At 33.8% G+C, this 16736-nt stretch overlaps 1 protein-coding gene and 1 long non-coding RNA gene across 5 annotated transcripts in view; one reads left to right on the top strand and one right to left on the bottom strand.

Moving 5' to 3' along the window:
• LOC122566187 (triokinase/FMN cyclase-like) overlaps nt 1-9268 on the bottom strand; it is a 79860-nt gene extending 70592 nt beyond the window's left edge. For 3 of the 4 annotated variants that reach the window (XM_043723089.1, XM_043723092.1, XM_043723091.1), the window contains exons 1-3: nt 8387-8436; nt 7891-8080; nt 7692-7761 (exon numbers count right to left, since the gene is read on the bottom strand). In XM_043723089.1, the coding sequence (XP_043579024.1) occupies nt 7692-7761; nt 7891-8080; nt 8387-8430 (304 nt within the window). In that variant the 5' untranslated portion in view covers nt 8431-8436. Of the gene's footprint in view, nt 1-7691; nt 7762-7890; nt 8081-8386; nt 8437-9163 lie in introns of those variants that run through there. The other variant, XM_043723090.1, reaches the window with a different exon arrangement.
• On the top strand, nt 2662-4331 carry LOC122566188. The gene is made up of 3 exons (XR_006316427.1): nt 2662-3112; nt 3212-3302; nt 3574-4331. It is a non-coding gene; the product is annotated as an uncharacterized LOC122566188 (long non-coding RNA).
• Nucleotides 9269-16736: the final 7468 nt, after the last annotated feature.

Genomic DNA, 16736 nt, shown 5'->3' with positions numbered 1-16736 from the left:
CAGCGGTATTCCTTGACATTCAACAGGCATTCGACGAAGTATGGCATGAGGGGCTTCTATATAAACTTTAAAAAATCCTACCACACATCTACTACTCCATCCTAAAGTCCTACCTAACCAAAAGACAGTTCATGGTTAAATACTTAGACGCCACTACCACAACATTCCCAATAGAAGCTGGCATACTCCAAGGTAGTGTTCTTGGACCCCTGCTGTTCTCCATCTACACTGCCGATTTACCAATACCAACAGAGATAACAACAGCGACATTTGCTGACGACACAACGCTATTAGCTTCCCACGCAGACCCTATAATTGCTTCATCCATTCTCCAGCGATGTCCCGACTCTACGGAAATGTGGTTTCATAAATGATCTTCACGCTGCGAAAACAAGCCTGCCCTCAGGTCACCATTAACAATACAACAATCCCTAACAAGGACTCAGTCAGATATCTGGGCATGGTTCTGGACAGGAGATTAACATGGAAAAAACACATCCCAGACAAAACGAAGCAACTCGAGGATAAACTTAAAAAATTTTATTGGTTCACCGGCCGACGCTCCAACTTATGCACGCAGAACAAAATTATCCTCTATAAGACCGTAATAAAACCTATCTGGACCTACGGAATCCAACTATGGGAGACAGCAAGTAATTCCAACATTGAAATACTTCAACGCTTCCAATCGAAAACGCTAAGATCCCTAATAAATGCACCCTGGTATGTCACCAACGAAGTAATACATCGCGACCTCAAGATACCCACAGTCAAAGAAGAAATAACAAAATATAGCAACAGATATAGCAAAAGAGTAAACAAACATCGGAACCCCCTAATTACTAAATTACTTAATACGTCGGACCAGATCCGCAGGCTAAAAGAACACTACCCGTTAGACCTAAACACAAGATTTAACTGGATATTTATATTAAGTAATATTTACTTATTTATGATACTTATTTATAATTATGCTTATCTATAATAAGTATTAACTTATTATAAATATTTAGCCATGTCACTGCGCCACGCCAGAGAAAATTACGGAAAATTCTCAATGCGAGAATTTATTGTTAATTACTAATAAATAAAAATAAAAAGATAAATTAATGGCCGTATGAAAAAACTTCACAGAATTAAGTTATACTATTTTAAAATACACATGCAATTGGTACATAATGTTTTTTTTCAAAAGTTACATTTTTAATGAGATTTCAAAGGACGTCACCATTTTTTTGGACAGGACCATATTCTTTAATATATTATTAAATCCACTTCGGCATTATCTATAAAAAATAATTAACATGTATATGTCAACAAACTATTAATTTAGCAAACATTTTAACTTTAATTTATCAAATTTAATATAGAAGAGTCTCTTTGTTTCTTATATGTTATGTTTGACAAATTAAAGTTAAAATTGTTAGGAACATGATACATTTACACTGTACATGTGAATGTGTGTGTAAGTGTCAGAGGGCGTCCAGGTCTCTGTTGAGACAAAAGGCGATTGGAAGCCGTTAGAACAATCTGGAAGAGTCGGTTGACAACAAGCGTGCGTGCAAGTAGGTTATCGAGGTCTTCAAAATGTAACATATATGTATAGCTGTTGTGTGTGAAATAAAGTAAAGTGAGTTTGAGTAAGGGAAGAAACGTTCAAAGGATATAAAAAAAGTATATATGTACTTCGAGCACGTAGGAACGCTTGAGTAAGGGATAAGAAACAAATTAAAATGGAGAGATCGGAAATTATGATACCCGTATTTGATGGTGAGGATTATGGTATGTGGAAAAAAAGAATAACGATGTTTCTGAGGTATAAAGAATGCGTTATTGTTATAACTAGAGTGAAGACTGAAACAGACAATGAAGACTGGGATAAAAAGGATCTGAAGGCAATAAACATAATTTACAGTGCCATCACGAATAGACAATTAGAATATATTAGGGAAGAAAAAACAGCGTATGAAATAGTGAAAAAGAGTCTACAGCACTACAGATCATGTGCAGAAGGAGATTGGAGAAGATAAGTCTTGATAAATGCAGTGACTCAACATCGTTCTTTAGCGATTTTGAAAAACTAATAAATGAATTAAAAAGTGCGGGCGCACGACTGAGTGAGAGGGAAATCTGAATTACATGCTAAATACGTTTCCCCGAAGAGTATAGCTACATAGCGGATATAATAGATGCATTGAAAGAAGAGAATCAAACGGTAGCGTACATGAAGAATAAAATTGAAATAGCGGAGAAGAAAAATAAATCTAATCGAGGAGAAATGAAAACTAACGCCTTTGCTGCAAAAAAGGAAGGNATGCTTCAAATGTGCAAGAGTAGAACACTTTGCGAGAGAGTGTCAAAATGGCATCCAAGCGGGAAGCAGTAACAGTTATTGGCGTGGGTCAACACGTGATCGCAGCAGAGAAAGAGGAAACAAAGGCAATACGAGCAGGGGACGTGGAAACTTCCATCGTCAATCAGCAGCCGGCACGAGCGAGCATGACAACTCAGGAGCAGGCACATGGATGGTGTCACAGGGTAAATTTGACTCACCATGCGATTAGATAGCTAATCCCAAACGCCTTGTCATGAGTGACCGCCCGGGTAACATCCAGTCACTCCAAACATATATATGATACATCCGTACGACCAAAGTCTTTCTCCCACTCCAACAAATAAAAGAATATAAATACTCCTCCCAAAATTACCCGAGCTAGTCTGCAGTCTGTATAAGTGCAAACTACCCTGAACTGTAAAGTCTATCGTTGCGAACCACGAACGTTATATCATTCATTTTATTGTACAATTGTGTGGAAATAAAGAGTTCGATCTCCTGTTTTGAGATCGACATCTTTTCTGTAATTCGTTGAATTATTACGCGACAATGGCAACGGCGCACGTGTGACATTAATCACATTTCAACCTACATCAGAGATAAGACATCGACCCCCGACCTTGGGAACCTTCTCCACGTCATAACCTACACCGAGCCTCTCAACATCCTCAAACCAAAACGCATATAAGCCGAGATTTCAGCCAGCTCGGGCAATTCTTGTTCTAGTTCCTGTTCTTGTACAGCCCCTTTCTCCGGTTCAGTGTCATTCTATTTCTTGTAAGTGCTAAATTCATAATAATGTTCGATGAAAGAAAGTTAATAGTTGGGTTACGACTCAGCCTTCTTTTCTCTTCTTCTTTTCATCCAACCCTGAAGTTTACGTGACACACGCAGCACACAGCAGCGAGATGACAACGAAATAATGTGACTAGTAGATAGCGGTTGTACCGATCACATAATTAACAATGTAAATTACTTTGATAAATGTATTGACGTTAAAGAACCGGTAAATATATATTTAGGCGATAATAGATCGATAAAGGCAACAAAAGTAGGAAATGTTATAAGCTACTTTGAAGCATTTGGAAAGCGAAATAAAATAAATATGAATAAAGTGTATTATGCGAAAGAAATGTCCGCAAACTTGATTAGTTTAGGCAAATTAACGGATAATAATAATATGGTTATTTCAAAAGGAAATATTGCAAAAATAATAGATGAGAACAATAAACTTACAGCTGTAGCGGTCAAAGAGAATGGAACATATGGAATGAAAAGTATATTGAAAAGGATGAAGCCGCACGTAGTAGTATGAGTAAAAAGGAAAGATAGTGTCACACGTTCAAGAGGGCCACCCGCTCCGAAATAGTAATCAAGTAGACGAAAACATCCTGCATGCCATAGCTATCGAAACAATAACAAAACAGTGACTGAATAACCGTCTCTGATATACATCCGACGATAACCCCTCCAAAGGGACTAAAACCTCACTATAAAAACCCTCCAAAATTAGCGCTCGATACCTCATTCTGTTATAATTCTTCACTCTGTTGGATTTATACAATAAAATTTCCATCATCTTATACGAAGTTCAATTCCTTCACCTTATTCGTGAAACGTTCGAACTGCGACGCGAGATCACCGGCGATCTATCGGTTTAGTGATTTCTCGTGTCCCCGACGTGACAATAGCATAGGATGCTAGGACATGTAAATTTTAGATACTTAAATATTTTGGGTAAAGAGCAGCTAGTGACAGATATACCGAATAAATTTGAAAAGGATTTGTTGAAATGTAGGATGTGTATAGAAAGTAAAAAGCATTTACCTTTCAAAAATAATCGAACTAAGGCTAGGAAGATAATGGGAATTATTCATACGGGCGTGTGCGGTCCCTTTAAGACTACCGGATTAGATGGAGAGAAATATTTTATTTCATTTATCGATGATTATAGTAAAGTAGCTAGGATCTATTGTATAAAATCAAAAGATGAGGTCTTTGATTCTCTCGTACAGTTTTTAAATTAAGTTGAGAACTTAACGGGCAAGAGGTTAAAAACATTGAGATGCGATAATGAAAGAGAATACTTGAAAAATCGAATTTATAAATTTGCTAGGGATAAAGGTATCATAACAAATAATTGCCCAATCTACGTACATGAATTAAACGGAACAGCGGAAAGGTATAATAGAACAATGACGGATATGGCGCGTTGCTTGTTAGCGGAAGCGAAAGTACATAAAAGGTACTGGCCGGATATAGTATGTACAGCGGCATACTTGAAAAATCGAATACTAGCAAACACTGTAGAGAAAAAGACACCTTTTTAAATATTCTTCGGGAGAAAACCAAGTGTTGAAAATCTATATCTATATGGAAGTAAAGTTTTTGTAAGAAGGTCAGAACAAAAAAGAGTTTCTAAATGGGATAAGAAGGCAGATATGGGAATTCTGTTAGGATATAGTGAAGTAGGCTACAGAGTCCTATTAGGTGGAAAAACAAACAGTAACAATCTGACAGTAGCTAAACATGTAGAGATCATAGAAACAGACACAAAATGGGGAGAATTCATTCGATGCAGATAGCGATGATAATAAAGATAATTATTTATTGGACATCATGAATAACGAAGAGTTAGAAAGTAGAGAAGATGAAAATGATAATAGTTCTGAAAGCTTAAAGATCCCTAGGAGACCTACACGTAATAAGAGCACTCCAGTAAGATATCCAGAAAAGGAAAACAGTAGTGAGATTCACGCAAATTATTGTATTATTCATTATTGTGTATCCCTTGTACATTTGAGGAGGCGATTTGTTGTGAAAATAGTGAAGATTGGAAACAGGCTATGGATAAAGAAGTAGAATGTCTCTATAAGAATAAAACTTGGAAATTGGTAGAAAGGGTAAAAGGCAAAGAAGTATTAGATGTAAAATGGGTTTACACGGGAAAATCAGATGGCAGGTATAAGGCTAGGATTAGTGGTAAGAGGATTTCAACAAAGAAACGTAGTCGATGATATATATTCTCCAATAGCGAGTAATCAGACCTTTAAGATATTGCTATCATATTGTTGTCAAAATGGATTAATCATTGAGAAAATGGATGTAGAAACTGCCTTTTTAAATGGTGAAGTAAGCTCGAAGGTATATGTAAATCAACCAAAGGGATATACACACGGAACGAATAGAGTTTGTAAATTATCGGAAGCGCTTTATGGGTTAAAAGAGAGTCCGAGGGACTGGTATGAGTGTTTTGATAGGCATGTGACGAGATTAGGTTTTAAGAAGAATAACATAGAGTTGTGTCTATATACTCATGGAGAGGGAGAAAATATTGTTTATTTGCTAACATATGTAGACGATTTGTTAATCTNATAGTAAAAACAAAAAAAGGATACAAAATGTAAAGAAGTTGTTAACTGATAAATTTAAAATGAAAGATTTAGGTGAAGTAAAAGAATATCTTGTAACAAATATAGAGTATGATTATATCAAAAATGAAATGAGATTAAGCCAAACGAAATACATTGGATCATTAGCAAACAAATATAAATTACAAGGTAGCAAATTATACTGTACACCTATGGAGACCAATTTAAAAATTGAAAAAGCTGAGATAAATAAAGAGGACATTGGATACAAAAATTTAATTGGTGCATTGCTGTATATTAGTATAAATACCAGACCGATATAAGTTATAGTGTGAATTATCTGAGTAGATATCAAGATTGTTGTAGCGAGACACATTTTAAATATGCTTTGCTAATATTGAAATATTTGTACCGGACTAGAGATTTAAGGTTACATCATAAAAGGAATAAAAAGTGTGAAACGATAGATTGTTATGTGGACGCTGATTGGGCAAGAGATCATTTAGATAGGAAATCTACTTCTGGATATGTAATTAAATTGTATGGAAATGTAATTGGTTGGAAGTCTAAAAAACAAAGATGTGTGATAAAAGCCTCGACGTATGCATAGTATGTAGCTCTATCGGAAGCGGTGAGTGAATTAATGTCTATTAGAGAAATTATGAAAATCTTCAATGTAAATCTTGACGATAACCCTGTAAAAATTTATGAGGATAACTCTGGAGCGATAAGTATAGCAAAGTACAGAAATTTCACAAAAAATTCTAAACACATTGAAGTTCATTGCCACTACGTTCACGAGTACTTAAAGAAAAACAATATAAATATAATTAAAGTAAGTACAGACGAAAATACTGCGGATATTTTTACGAAGACACTGTGTAGGAAGAAGTTCGAAAGGTTTAGATCATGGATATGGATATATTAGAGCATGTAAATACGATTAAGTGTACAGTATAAATGTAAGGAGGCGTGTTAGGAAGATGATACATTTACACTGTACATGTGAATGTGTGTGTAAGCGTCAGAGGACGTACAGGTCTCAGTTGAGACAAAAGGCGATTGGAAGCTGTTAGAAGAATGTGGAAGAGTCGGTTGACAATAAGCGTGTGTGCAAGTAGGTTATCGAGGTCTTCAGAATGTAATATATATGTATAGCTGTTGTGTGTGAAATAAAGTAAACTATTTGTATTTCCGAATCCCTTCTATATCTTAACAAAAATATTTATTAAACTAATAGATCCTCGACATAAATATGTTAATACTATTTTATAGGTAATACAGAGGTGGATCGACTAATGTATTAAAAAATGTATGGTCCTATAAAAGAAAATAGTGATGACCCTGAAATCTCATAAAAAAATTACTTCCAAAGAAAACATTACCTATCATTGCATATGCTCCTCCAAATAGTATAACTTTATCCTGTGAAGCTTTTCACATAACCATTAGTAACGGAGATATTTAGGTGTTTGTAATTGTTTCCGATTTACATGTCCTACCCTGTATTTAAGATAACATTTAATTAACATGTTCCATATATTATGAATATGTATCCAATGTAGTCTTTATGTATTTAGATTTCGTTAGTCTTGTAACTACATAATGTAGGAAAGTTTTTTAGAAAATTAAGGAATTCCCAAATTCTTAAAAAATTTTGTTTTTTATATTACATAATTAATAGTCCCTAAACGCTTCGAAAATTTATATACGAATATACTTTTATACCGAACTGCAAATAAATTATGTTTACTGTTTCTTCCCTTGAATAAATTACAGTTTTATTTATTTATATCTTATATAAGATTCATTAAGTTATTGGATTAATGTATTTAAATGAAATTAGTAAATCCAAGTAGGATATTTATTTTTATACTTAGTAGCATTTAAGAAGTATAATATGACTCAAAATAAAATTGTATTCATAATACATAATAACATGCATATGGTGTTCCGATTTTTTAAAAAATAAAGTAAGTGCATACCAGCCGCGAAAGGTTCGTGTCCACTTCCACCGCCGCATATCAGGGATACCTTATGTTTCCGTTCTTGAAGCTGAAATACAGCAAATTATTAGTAAAATTGTTCATAGAAACGCCAACATATTACAGTAAAGTTATAATAACATTAGGTGTTATTCGTATTAATTTGTTTCATACAGAATATTCAAGGTTATGTACGTACGTTTGGCATCAAAACGACTTTATGAGATTCTTGATACTCCAATTGCGGAAATGCAAACGATAATCCAAAAAGAGATTCCGTGACTGCATTATTAACTTCGTTAACTAAACTCTTCATAGTTCTGAATAAAATTTTCGTAGGATACACACTGAAGTAAACGTAGCTGTTCACGAAATCGTTCTTCTGCGTACTGTGAACGAAGAACACTCAAGATTAATCTTCATTCAGAGGTCAAGAGTTATCGCACACATTGAAATCGCAATAAAGACACCAATAACCCTAAATATACATGAGCTATACTTTACCGTGCGATCCCACTGCGATCATATGTCTGACTTTGTCGTATTTAACAGGAAAACAAAGAAAAACATATGATCGGAGCGGGATCGCGCGATAAAATATCGCTTGTGTGTATTAAAGATAATACACATGTATTCATCATGAATGTTAACCAGTTAAGCGAAAAGCAATTAGATAACATCGAGTATTTCTTTACACTTTGTGTATAGCGAAACTACACCATTTCTTAATGAATCTCATTGATACTCGAACGTCACACATACTAGCTTGTAATGGCTTATGTAATTTTCGTTTATGTTTATATATTTATCAGACGTATAATAATATCTATGAAACGTATTAAAATTGATTAATATCTTTAACTTCGATTATATATTAACTTCTGATAATCTTAGTTTTGTAAGTGCTACTATATTTCATTTGGGTAAACATTAAAAACACGTGATAATTGGGAAAATTACGAAAATTCCGTTAAGATAATGAAAATGGAAAGGTTGTGAAAAAAATTCTAAGGACAAGATTAAAGTATTAATCTGGATCTCTTTTAATTGTATTGTCATTGATGAACTGCTTAAAACACTCTCACTACCACGGACGACTAAAGTCGCTCGCCACGATACCTTTGTTCAGATACCACAAGCAACTGAAGTCGCTCGTCACGAAAATAATCCAGTCAAATTAAGCCTAACAAAAGTGAATCCATGAACAAATTGACAATAGAAATATTTTTGGATGCTATGATTCGGAATGATATTTAAAACAAAATAAACGACTTTGAAACAATTTTCCTCCGGTACTTCAAAAATAAAGTATCGATTAAACGAAAAATATATGACTTTTCTTATACTTCGCTTTATATGTTAAAAAGCATTTGTCATCCAACGAAAGGGTTTCAATGGAAAGTTGTGTAGATCATAGAATTATCCGTAAAATGAAACCTATTACACTACGATAAGTCCAATTTGTAACTTACAAATTAGTAAAAAGTGCCAAGAAATCCTTTTTCCTTAAATCATTTATAACTTTAATTAAAAGTAGTATGCAGTATTGAGGAGCTGTGATAAGCAAGTACTATCAGAGAGGAAATGAGAGCGCTCATGCTCGTAGTTTTGGTTGTTTCACAGTACAGGTGCTGCACCATGCGGCCAAGTGCTCAATTCAGCTAAGATTAGCGTATACAAGAACCTATAAAATTAGGGATCTGCCCTGTTTGGTTATAATTTAGCATATACACTACCATAGACAAGAACCTACTGAGTTCCACGCTACAAGAAACTGTTTAACCCCTTGCCTTGCAATTTAAGTTCCAATAACGCTAACTATAAACAGCAACAAGATCGGTCACACGTCAAGCCATTTCACGGTTTGGCTGAGCATTCGGAGTTGTGTAAATCGTACATATCTTTTGATATGTAAATGCATGTGTAAAGTACAACTAATTTTATTTTGCAAGATGTTTGATAAATAATTACTACCAATTGGTCATTGAATAAGAAAGATTTATTATCTTGAAGTAAATAATAAATCAATAACATCGACAAACCGCGTCTCTCACGCGATGGAGGTTAAGGGGTTAATTGCACGGTTCTGCGGAAAAGTTCACACCTACTTTTCTATCCGAGATAGACAAGTAGGAAAATGATAAAATTTTTTTATTATTATTATTTAATTTGCATCTTACAATTTTCCCAGCTGAACATTCGGTAAATTTTTCTAGCTTAATTGCAAAATAACATGTGGATGGTTACCCCCAGAGGGATACTATCTTCGAGTTTGTCTATTTTATTTCTTTAATGAGGTCAGTGGCGTGTTTTCTCTTTAGTCCTTTTTTTATGAGAGTTTTGCTCGCTTCACCAGCTAGCTAGTTTGCATGTGCTGCCGTTCTTTCCTTGTATTTTTCTGGACACCTGCCGATTTCTTCTTTGACCGTTGATATTTTTAAATCTTTGTATATATCTTAATGAAACAATTGCGGAATAGTGAAACTAATTGTAAGTTGCCTAAGAAAGAGAAATTAATTGTTTACTATATTTTTGTAGAGGAGAAAAGAGAAAATTCTTTTTTAAACGATCAGTGGAGGGATACAATAATTTTTATATTTTTCCGAACACCACTTAAATTTAACATTAATCCTCAGCACTTGGCATGTCAATTGTATTGGCATGAATATTTTTTCATTGTCGCATGGAACTATATATTCTTTTTCCTTAGTATGTACAATGGTATTTGTTAAGACAAATTAAACGACATTGTATATGAGCTCATTTATTGTTGTAAAATGTTATAAATTAATCAGTTCATAAGGAATCAAGTGAGCCAAACTTACTAGCTACTAGCTATTAGATTGCAGTAAAGGCTGTAAACAAATATCGAAACCTAACCCCAAACTTCTCAAATTACCAAATATTACTGAATCATGAAAACTCACTTTAGTTGACACACTTTAGACGAATAAAAATTGTAGATGTTAAAAATATCTATCAAATAAGATGTCATGTGTTAAGATTGGTAAATTCGTCGATTCATAAATAATAAAAACTGTCCAAAATCAAACTATTTTCAATTACCAACTATTGAAATTGCGAATGCGAAGTTGAAACTTTATGAAAATGTAGTTCTTGTCAGATGTATGAAAATGTGAAATTCGAACGCCTGGGATAACCGCCTGATTTTCGTCATCCTCCGCTGTGGAAAGAGAAAACGTCAACACTTGAAGGTTTTGACAAAGTGAACCATGAAAGCCTCTTACAAACAATCAAAAAACATTTCCTAGAACAAATCCATCACTTATTCAAATCATACCTAAACAACAGAACCTGTGTAGTAAAAATAAAGAATGTATATTCTGAAGTAAAAGACATCAAGGCACGGGTACCGCAAGGAAGCGTCTTGGGACCAATATTATACACACTCTACACGGTCGACATACCAACAACTACAAACAGCAAAATACTGACATTCGCGGACGACACGGCTGTACTAGTCAGACACATTAATCTAGAAACAGCAGTCACACTACTACAAGAACATATCACAAAAATAGAAAAATGGCTGCAAGATAAATAAATAAAAGTAACCCCCAGTAAATGCAACCATATTACATTTACGCTAAAAAATACCAACGGTCAAAGAAGAAATCGGTAAGTACGCAGAAAAATACAATGAAAGAACGTCAACACATTCAAACCAGTTGGGTGCTGAAACGTGCAAAACCTATATTGAAAAAGGGCTAAAAAGAAAGCATTCCACAGATCTCGTTAAAGAAATATAATAGACAAACTGTGAGATGGTATCCCCCTGGGGATAGGCATCCACGTGTTATATAATAATAAAGTGTTGGAAAAATTTACCAAATGTTCGGCTGGACAAATTGTAAAGCACAAATTAAATAATAAAAAAAAGAAGCTGATATAAAAATAGGATACCAAATTTCATACAATCAATTGATACGGTTGTTAATTTTCATACAACCAATCAACTTATGAAATGAGAAATTTTTTGCTTACAATAAAGGTCTTCGAGCTTATCTCGGTTTATGCTCCGAGCTTGCACGCTATCTAGGAGACCAATGTTTAGATATGCAAGTGTAATAAAATTTTTTCATTCAAATGCTTGGGTAAAATCCAGTGATAATCATTTCCGCTTAGATGTAAAACAATTTCGTATTTTGCATACCGTAGTGGAACTTGTTTCTTTTAATTTCTAATTTCTATAGATTTCTGTAGATTTCTATAGATTACAAATCAGTAAAAAGACTTTTTTTTGCTATTAATGATCGTAACATGAATAACCAATCAGCATCAAATAAGGCATTTTTAAATAGACGTGCATCAGCTTAAATTTAAAAAAGAATGTCTTTTGAATACTATAAATATTTTCTAAATTATAGTTATAATTAGACTGCGGATTTTTATGCAAATTCATATTTTTATGAATATAATCACAACAATAGAGGCAAAATAGGTTTTATTTCCTACATATTATAATGAAAACGAATATTAAATTTTGAATTTATTTATACATTTTTGCTTATCGTTATATAATATTCTGTGCATTCTGTGTAAATTTTCCATAAAATTCCGCAATCTAGTCATAACCTAAGCATATTTAACTTCTTCTTTCTATACCCAGTTTTTTACTGATCTACATTTTATACACAGCGAATGGTAACAGCGAATAGTAGCAGGGACGGAAGCAATTCTCTGGGTCTTAGTTATGCAATCCCACTTTCGCATCATGGATTGTGAGATATGGAAGAAATTTTTTTAAAATACGGTGTCTTGCTTGTAAGAAAATATTGAGAGCCGGAACAAATGAGTTGGAGAGGCATAGTCCACACCACACACATAACCACAATCCATATTATAAATATAAGTCGGAGGGGATTAGAAAGCAAAACTGAATCAATTTCCTCCACCAGTCTTGAAAAAAACGTAAAATGAACAGAACCAAGATATATTCTAGACTATAGATACTAATATGCTGTAGAACATAATCGAAGTTCTTACTCTCTTGAACATTTTGTTAAAATGACGCAAGATGTAATGCGAGATTCAAATATTGTAAATGAAAATGACACTGAAAAAACGGAAATTTCAGCATTAATAAAAAATATTGCTAAGAGCATCGTATGAACGACAGGAACATCGTACTTGTTGCAACATAAAATATTTTTGGTACTTGTCGACAAGATTACAGACATCTCAAAAATGAAAAATCTATGTATTTTAGCACAATACATAGATAAAGGAAAAATAAAAAGTTTTTATTAGAGTATTTTCGGGTGAAAGATGGCATATCTGAACATTTATATAAATGTTTCGAATATACATTAAATAAGCATAATTCGCCCGTGGTTAATATTATTGGCATTTGTATAGATAATGCATAGTATAACTCAATCGTTCCCCGCTTAGTATAAAAGAATAATGAAGTTGCTGTGTTTTCATGTATTACTACTCAGTGCACCTCATTGCGTACGATGCATGTAATTATTTACCGACTCGACTAGAGCAATTGCTGCATTTGATTTATTCGAATTTACTAAAGATTCGATGGACATGGCAAGACTAAAAATGATTCAGTCATCGAGATTAAGATAGTTAGCATTGTTCGAACGTATCGAAGGAATATTGCAACAATGGGAAGCAATATATATATTTGTATTGACAGTTATTGAAGATGAACAATGAATATGGATCTATTACTGCTATTACGATTTTTAATAACTTAAATTATATATAAACTAAAGTATATCTAGAACTTTTGCTTTATGCTTTACGGGTGTCCAGAAGTTTTAACACATTACTCCCGAGTTCTCAACTATCAATTCATCGTTTGCCAACGGAATACCACAGTTTTGCGAGGAGATTAGATAGATTTAAATTTTATTAAGGTATAAGATATAATACATCTACATTTAGATTAAGATAAGTTCCTTTCGACAAAAACAAGTTATTTCCTCTGGAGTGAATCAATATTGGTTAATACACAAGAGATACTATCAATGGCATAACATATAATACAACAGAAACTGCAAAATGTGAAAAGATTAAAAATTTTCGGTGTAATTGTCTGAAATTTTATCAGAATACACATAAAGGTTTAATTTAAAGACTCCCATTTAATGGGCCATTTTTTAAACTCTTTAGATTTCTTAAATCTATCTATCTACTATTTTGTAGATTAGCAACCATAAAAATCAAGTACATTGCATTTGTGATAAATTTAAACCAAAACTGAATAAGGAAGAAACTGTAATTGCATAGAGTTTATTAACAGTGTGTTACCGTTGATTAGGTCGCAATATATTTAATATGCTATTTAGTATGTGAATGAGTAATCTTAACTGTTGTTGCATATGTATATAAATAAAATATGAATAAAATAGAAATTATTTCATACTTTTTAGTGTACTTAATTTTTATAAATACAATGAAAATTATTTTTCACTTTTCAGCGCATTTCGAAATCGGTAATATTCTTTTTGAAAAAATATCGTATTCCACTTTTTTTAATGTAACGATCAATATTACAGTGCCAATGTAGAATGGCTTTCATTGTCATTAATAATGCGGTGATTTATTTATATTTTAAATAAATATAATAAATATGTCGGGTTCACATTATGATTAGGGTTAGGAGCGTGTAACGAATCTTCACTCGAATTAGACACCGTTGTTATACAAGAGAGACAATGTTTACTGGTACAAGTATGGTTATTACAGAATTCGACAAGTAACCGCGGTGATCGGACACTCGAGATACTAATGACAATGGTCCTAGATTCGATAACGAATCCACGGTCAACGGGATAACAAAATGTGCTTTCTTCCATAGCCTAAGTTGTACTCAACTTGCTTGTCTACGGTACAAGTATTAGTAAACTAATTCTTTGTTAGAACGTAGAGTATTCACTGATCGTGAAGACACTACGTAATTCGCTAATCAGACCACATGAGAGAATGACTTTCCGTCACGATGATGCTGCAGAGGAAAACTATGATGGAGTGTGTTTAAGGACACGAGATCATCGGATTCGTCGAGGAAAGCCTTCGTTCGGAAAGTGAGAGAAATGGACGTTGCTGTTAATTGGTTAATTTCTATGTTGGTGGTTGAAGAAGAATGCTAACCACCCTTGAGAGAGAGTTGCTAGCAAGAAGCGTCGTAAGTGAGAAAAGTAGATTTCCGAAAATTTTAGAATTTCAGAAAAATGTATTTAAATCAATATTCACAGTAATTAAGAGAAATATTAATAATGATGAAAATACAACAGAAATGTTGCTTTTTATTATCGGAGGAGCTGGTAGCAGCCAGTCGTTAATTTTAAAATTACTTGTTGAGTATGTTAAACGCTGTTATAATCCTACAGTTGGTGCGATAATAAAACGGTCTTCCATCGAAGTAATTTATTGACTGTCGCCGTTCAAATATTCTCTTTATTCCTTTATCTATATTTTCTCTTTATCTGCTTAGAAAGGCACTGTTATAACCTATCAGCAGATGACAGGACAAAGGATTAAACAGGAGAAAACCAAAGTAGCGTAATATGATGTAATTGATTGTTGATAATATTATCAATGGTATGTTACGAGAATCAGCAAAAAATTAACTTATAACTGCAGGAATTCAAGACCAATGGAAAACTACTTTGTGGCATAGATGTACTTCTCAATTTATCAAATGTCCAGCTGGACAAATTGGAAAGTACAAATTAAATAATAAAAATAAAAGACAGAGAAGATGTACTTCTCTTTGATGACATGCAACTACCCTACTAACTGTAAGGAAACAGTTGAAGTCTACTTCCTACAACCAATGTGTAGAAAAACGATCCAAATATACCTGAAACGAAGAATTCGTAATAAAGCGACAAGTTTATTTTACAGAACGGACAAAATCCACTTCCAGAGGCAGTTTTGTAAACAAAGTGCCCAAATCAGTCACTTTCAACGTTTGTGGAGAAACGATCAGACACAATAAAATAATAATGATATATGTGAATAATAGATAATTTTTAATGGCAATAGTTAAGAACGAAAGGATTGGCAGGATTAATTGCTGGACTGCGCCTACAAAATGTAAGAGGTTTCATCCCGATAGCATAAACCAACTAAACCTACTAATCGATGAACATATACAGGGTGTTCGACTATAGGTGTAAAAAAAATACAAGAGGTAACTCTTGAAGCTAAAATAAAATGAAAATCAAGAATAAAAAGGTTGCGTTTTCGGCTTTGTTTTTTAGTTATTGATAATTAAAGATCAGCTGAAATATCTCTGTACTCGAACAAACCTCCTTACACAAACGAAAGTAGATCAGCCTGAGCAGCGGGGTACACAGCGATCCTCAAATCGAATGATACATGGGCTGCAGCAAGAAGAATTATTATGGTATTCGGAAACGTAAGCCATCCTGCACGACAATACGTAAGGAAAATCACAGATTAAAAATTACACCCACCTACTCATTGAAATCCATACCAGCATATCGAAAACCGCCTCATAGAATTTCCTCTAATCCTTTGCCCCCTATAAATAATTAATAAATGAAAGCACATATGAACAAATCTGCACGCGCCGCGATTGTTCCCTCCGCGGGTGTCCACAGAAAAATCGTAACAAAAATAACAATTATTTTATATTACGGTAAATGTTAATATAACCTCTGTTTTCTTGCAGACAAAGTACACAATAAGCAGTGTACACACTACACACGCAAATCATTTGCATTGGATCTAAATAAAAAAGATTAACAGGACTGGAGACCAAATAGTAGAAGAAAGAAGGAGGAGAGAAACAGAAGAGAGGAGAAAAAGGATAAGGGAATCAAAGTACAACAGGTACTACAGGTACTACAGGAACATAACCAAAGAGGAGAGGCCAAAGTATCTGGAAGGGAGGATGAAGTGGAAGGACAGAAGAATCATAGCCAGATTCAGGTGCGGAAATGAAACCAAAGCGAAAGAACATTGGAAAGAGGAGGAAGAAAGAAGGTGCAGATTATGTGGAGGGGAAGAAGAGGACCTGAGACATGTGCTAAAAGA

The sequence above is a fragment of the Bombus pyrosoma genome, linkage group LG3, assembly GCF_014825855.1.
Source record: "Bombus pyrosoma isolate SC7728 linkage group LG3, ASM1482585v1, whole genome shotgun sequence".
In the NCBI taxonomy this organism is placed as follows: domain Eukaryota; kingdom Metazoa; phylum Arthropoda; class Insecta; order Hymenoptera; family Apidae; genus Bombus; species Bombus pyrosoma.
This window is presented reverse-complemented; position numbering and strand designations above follow the sequence as displayed.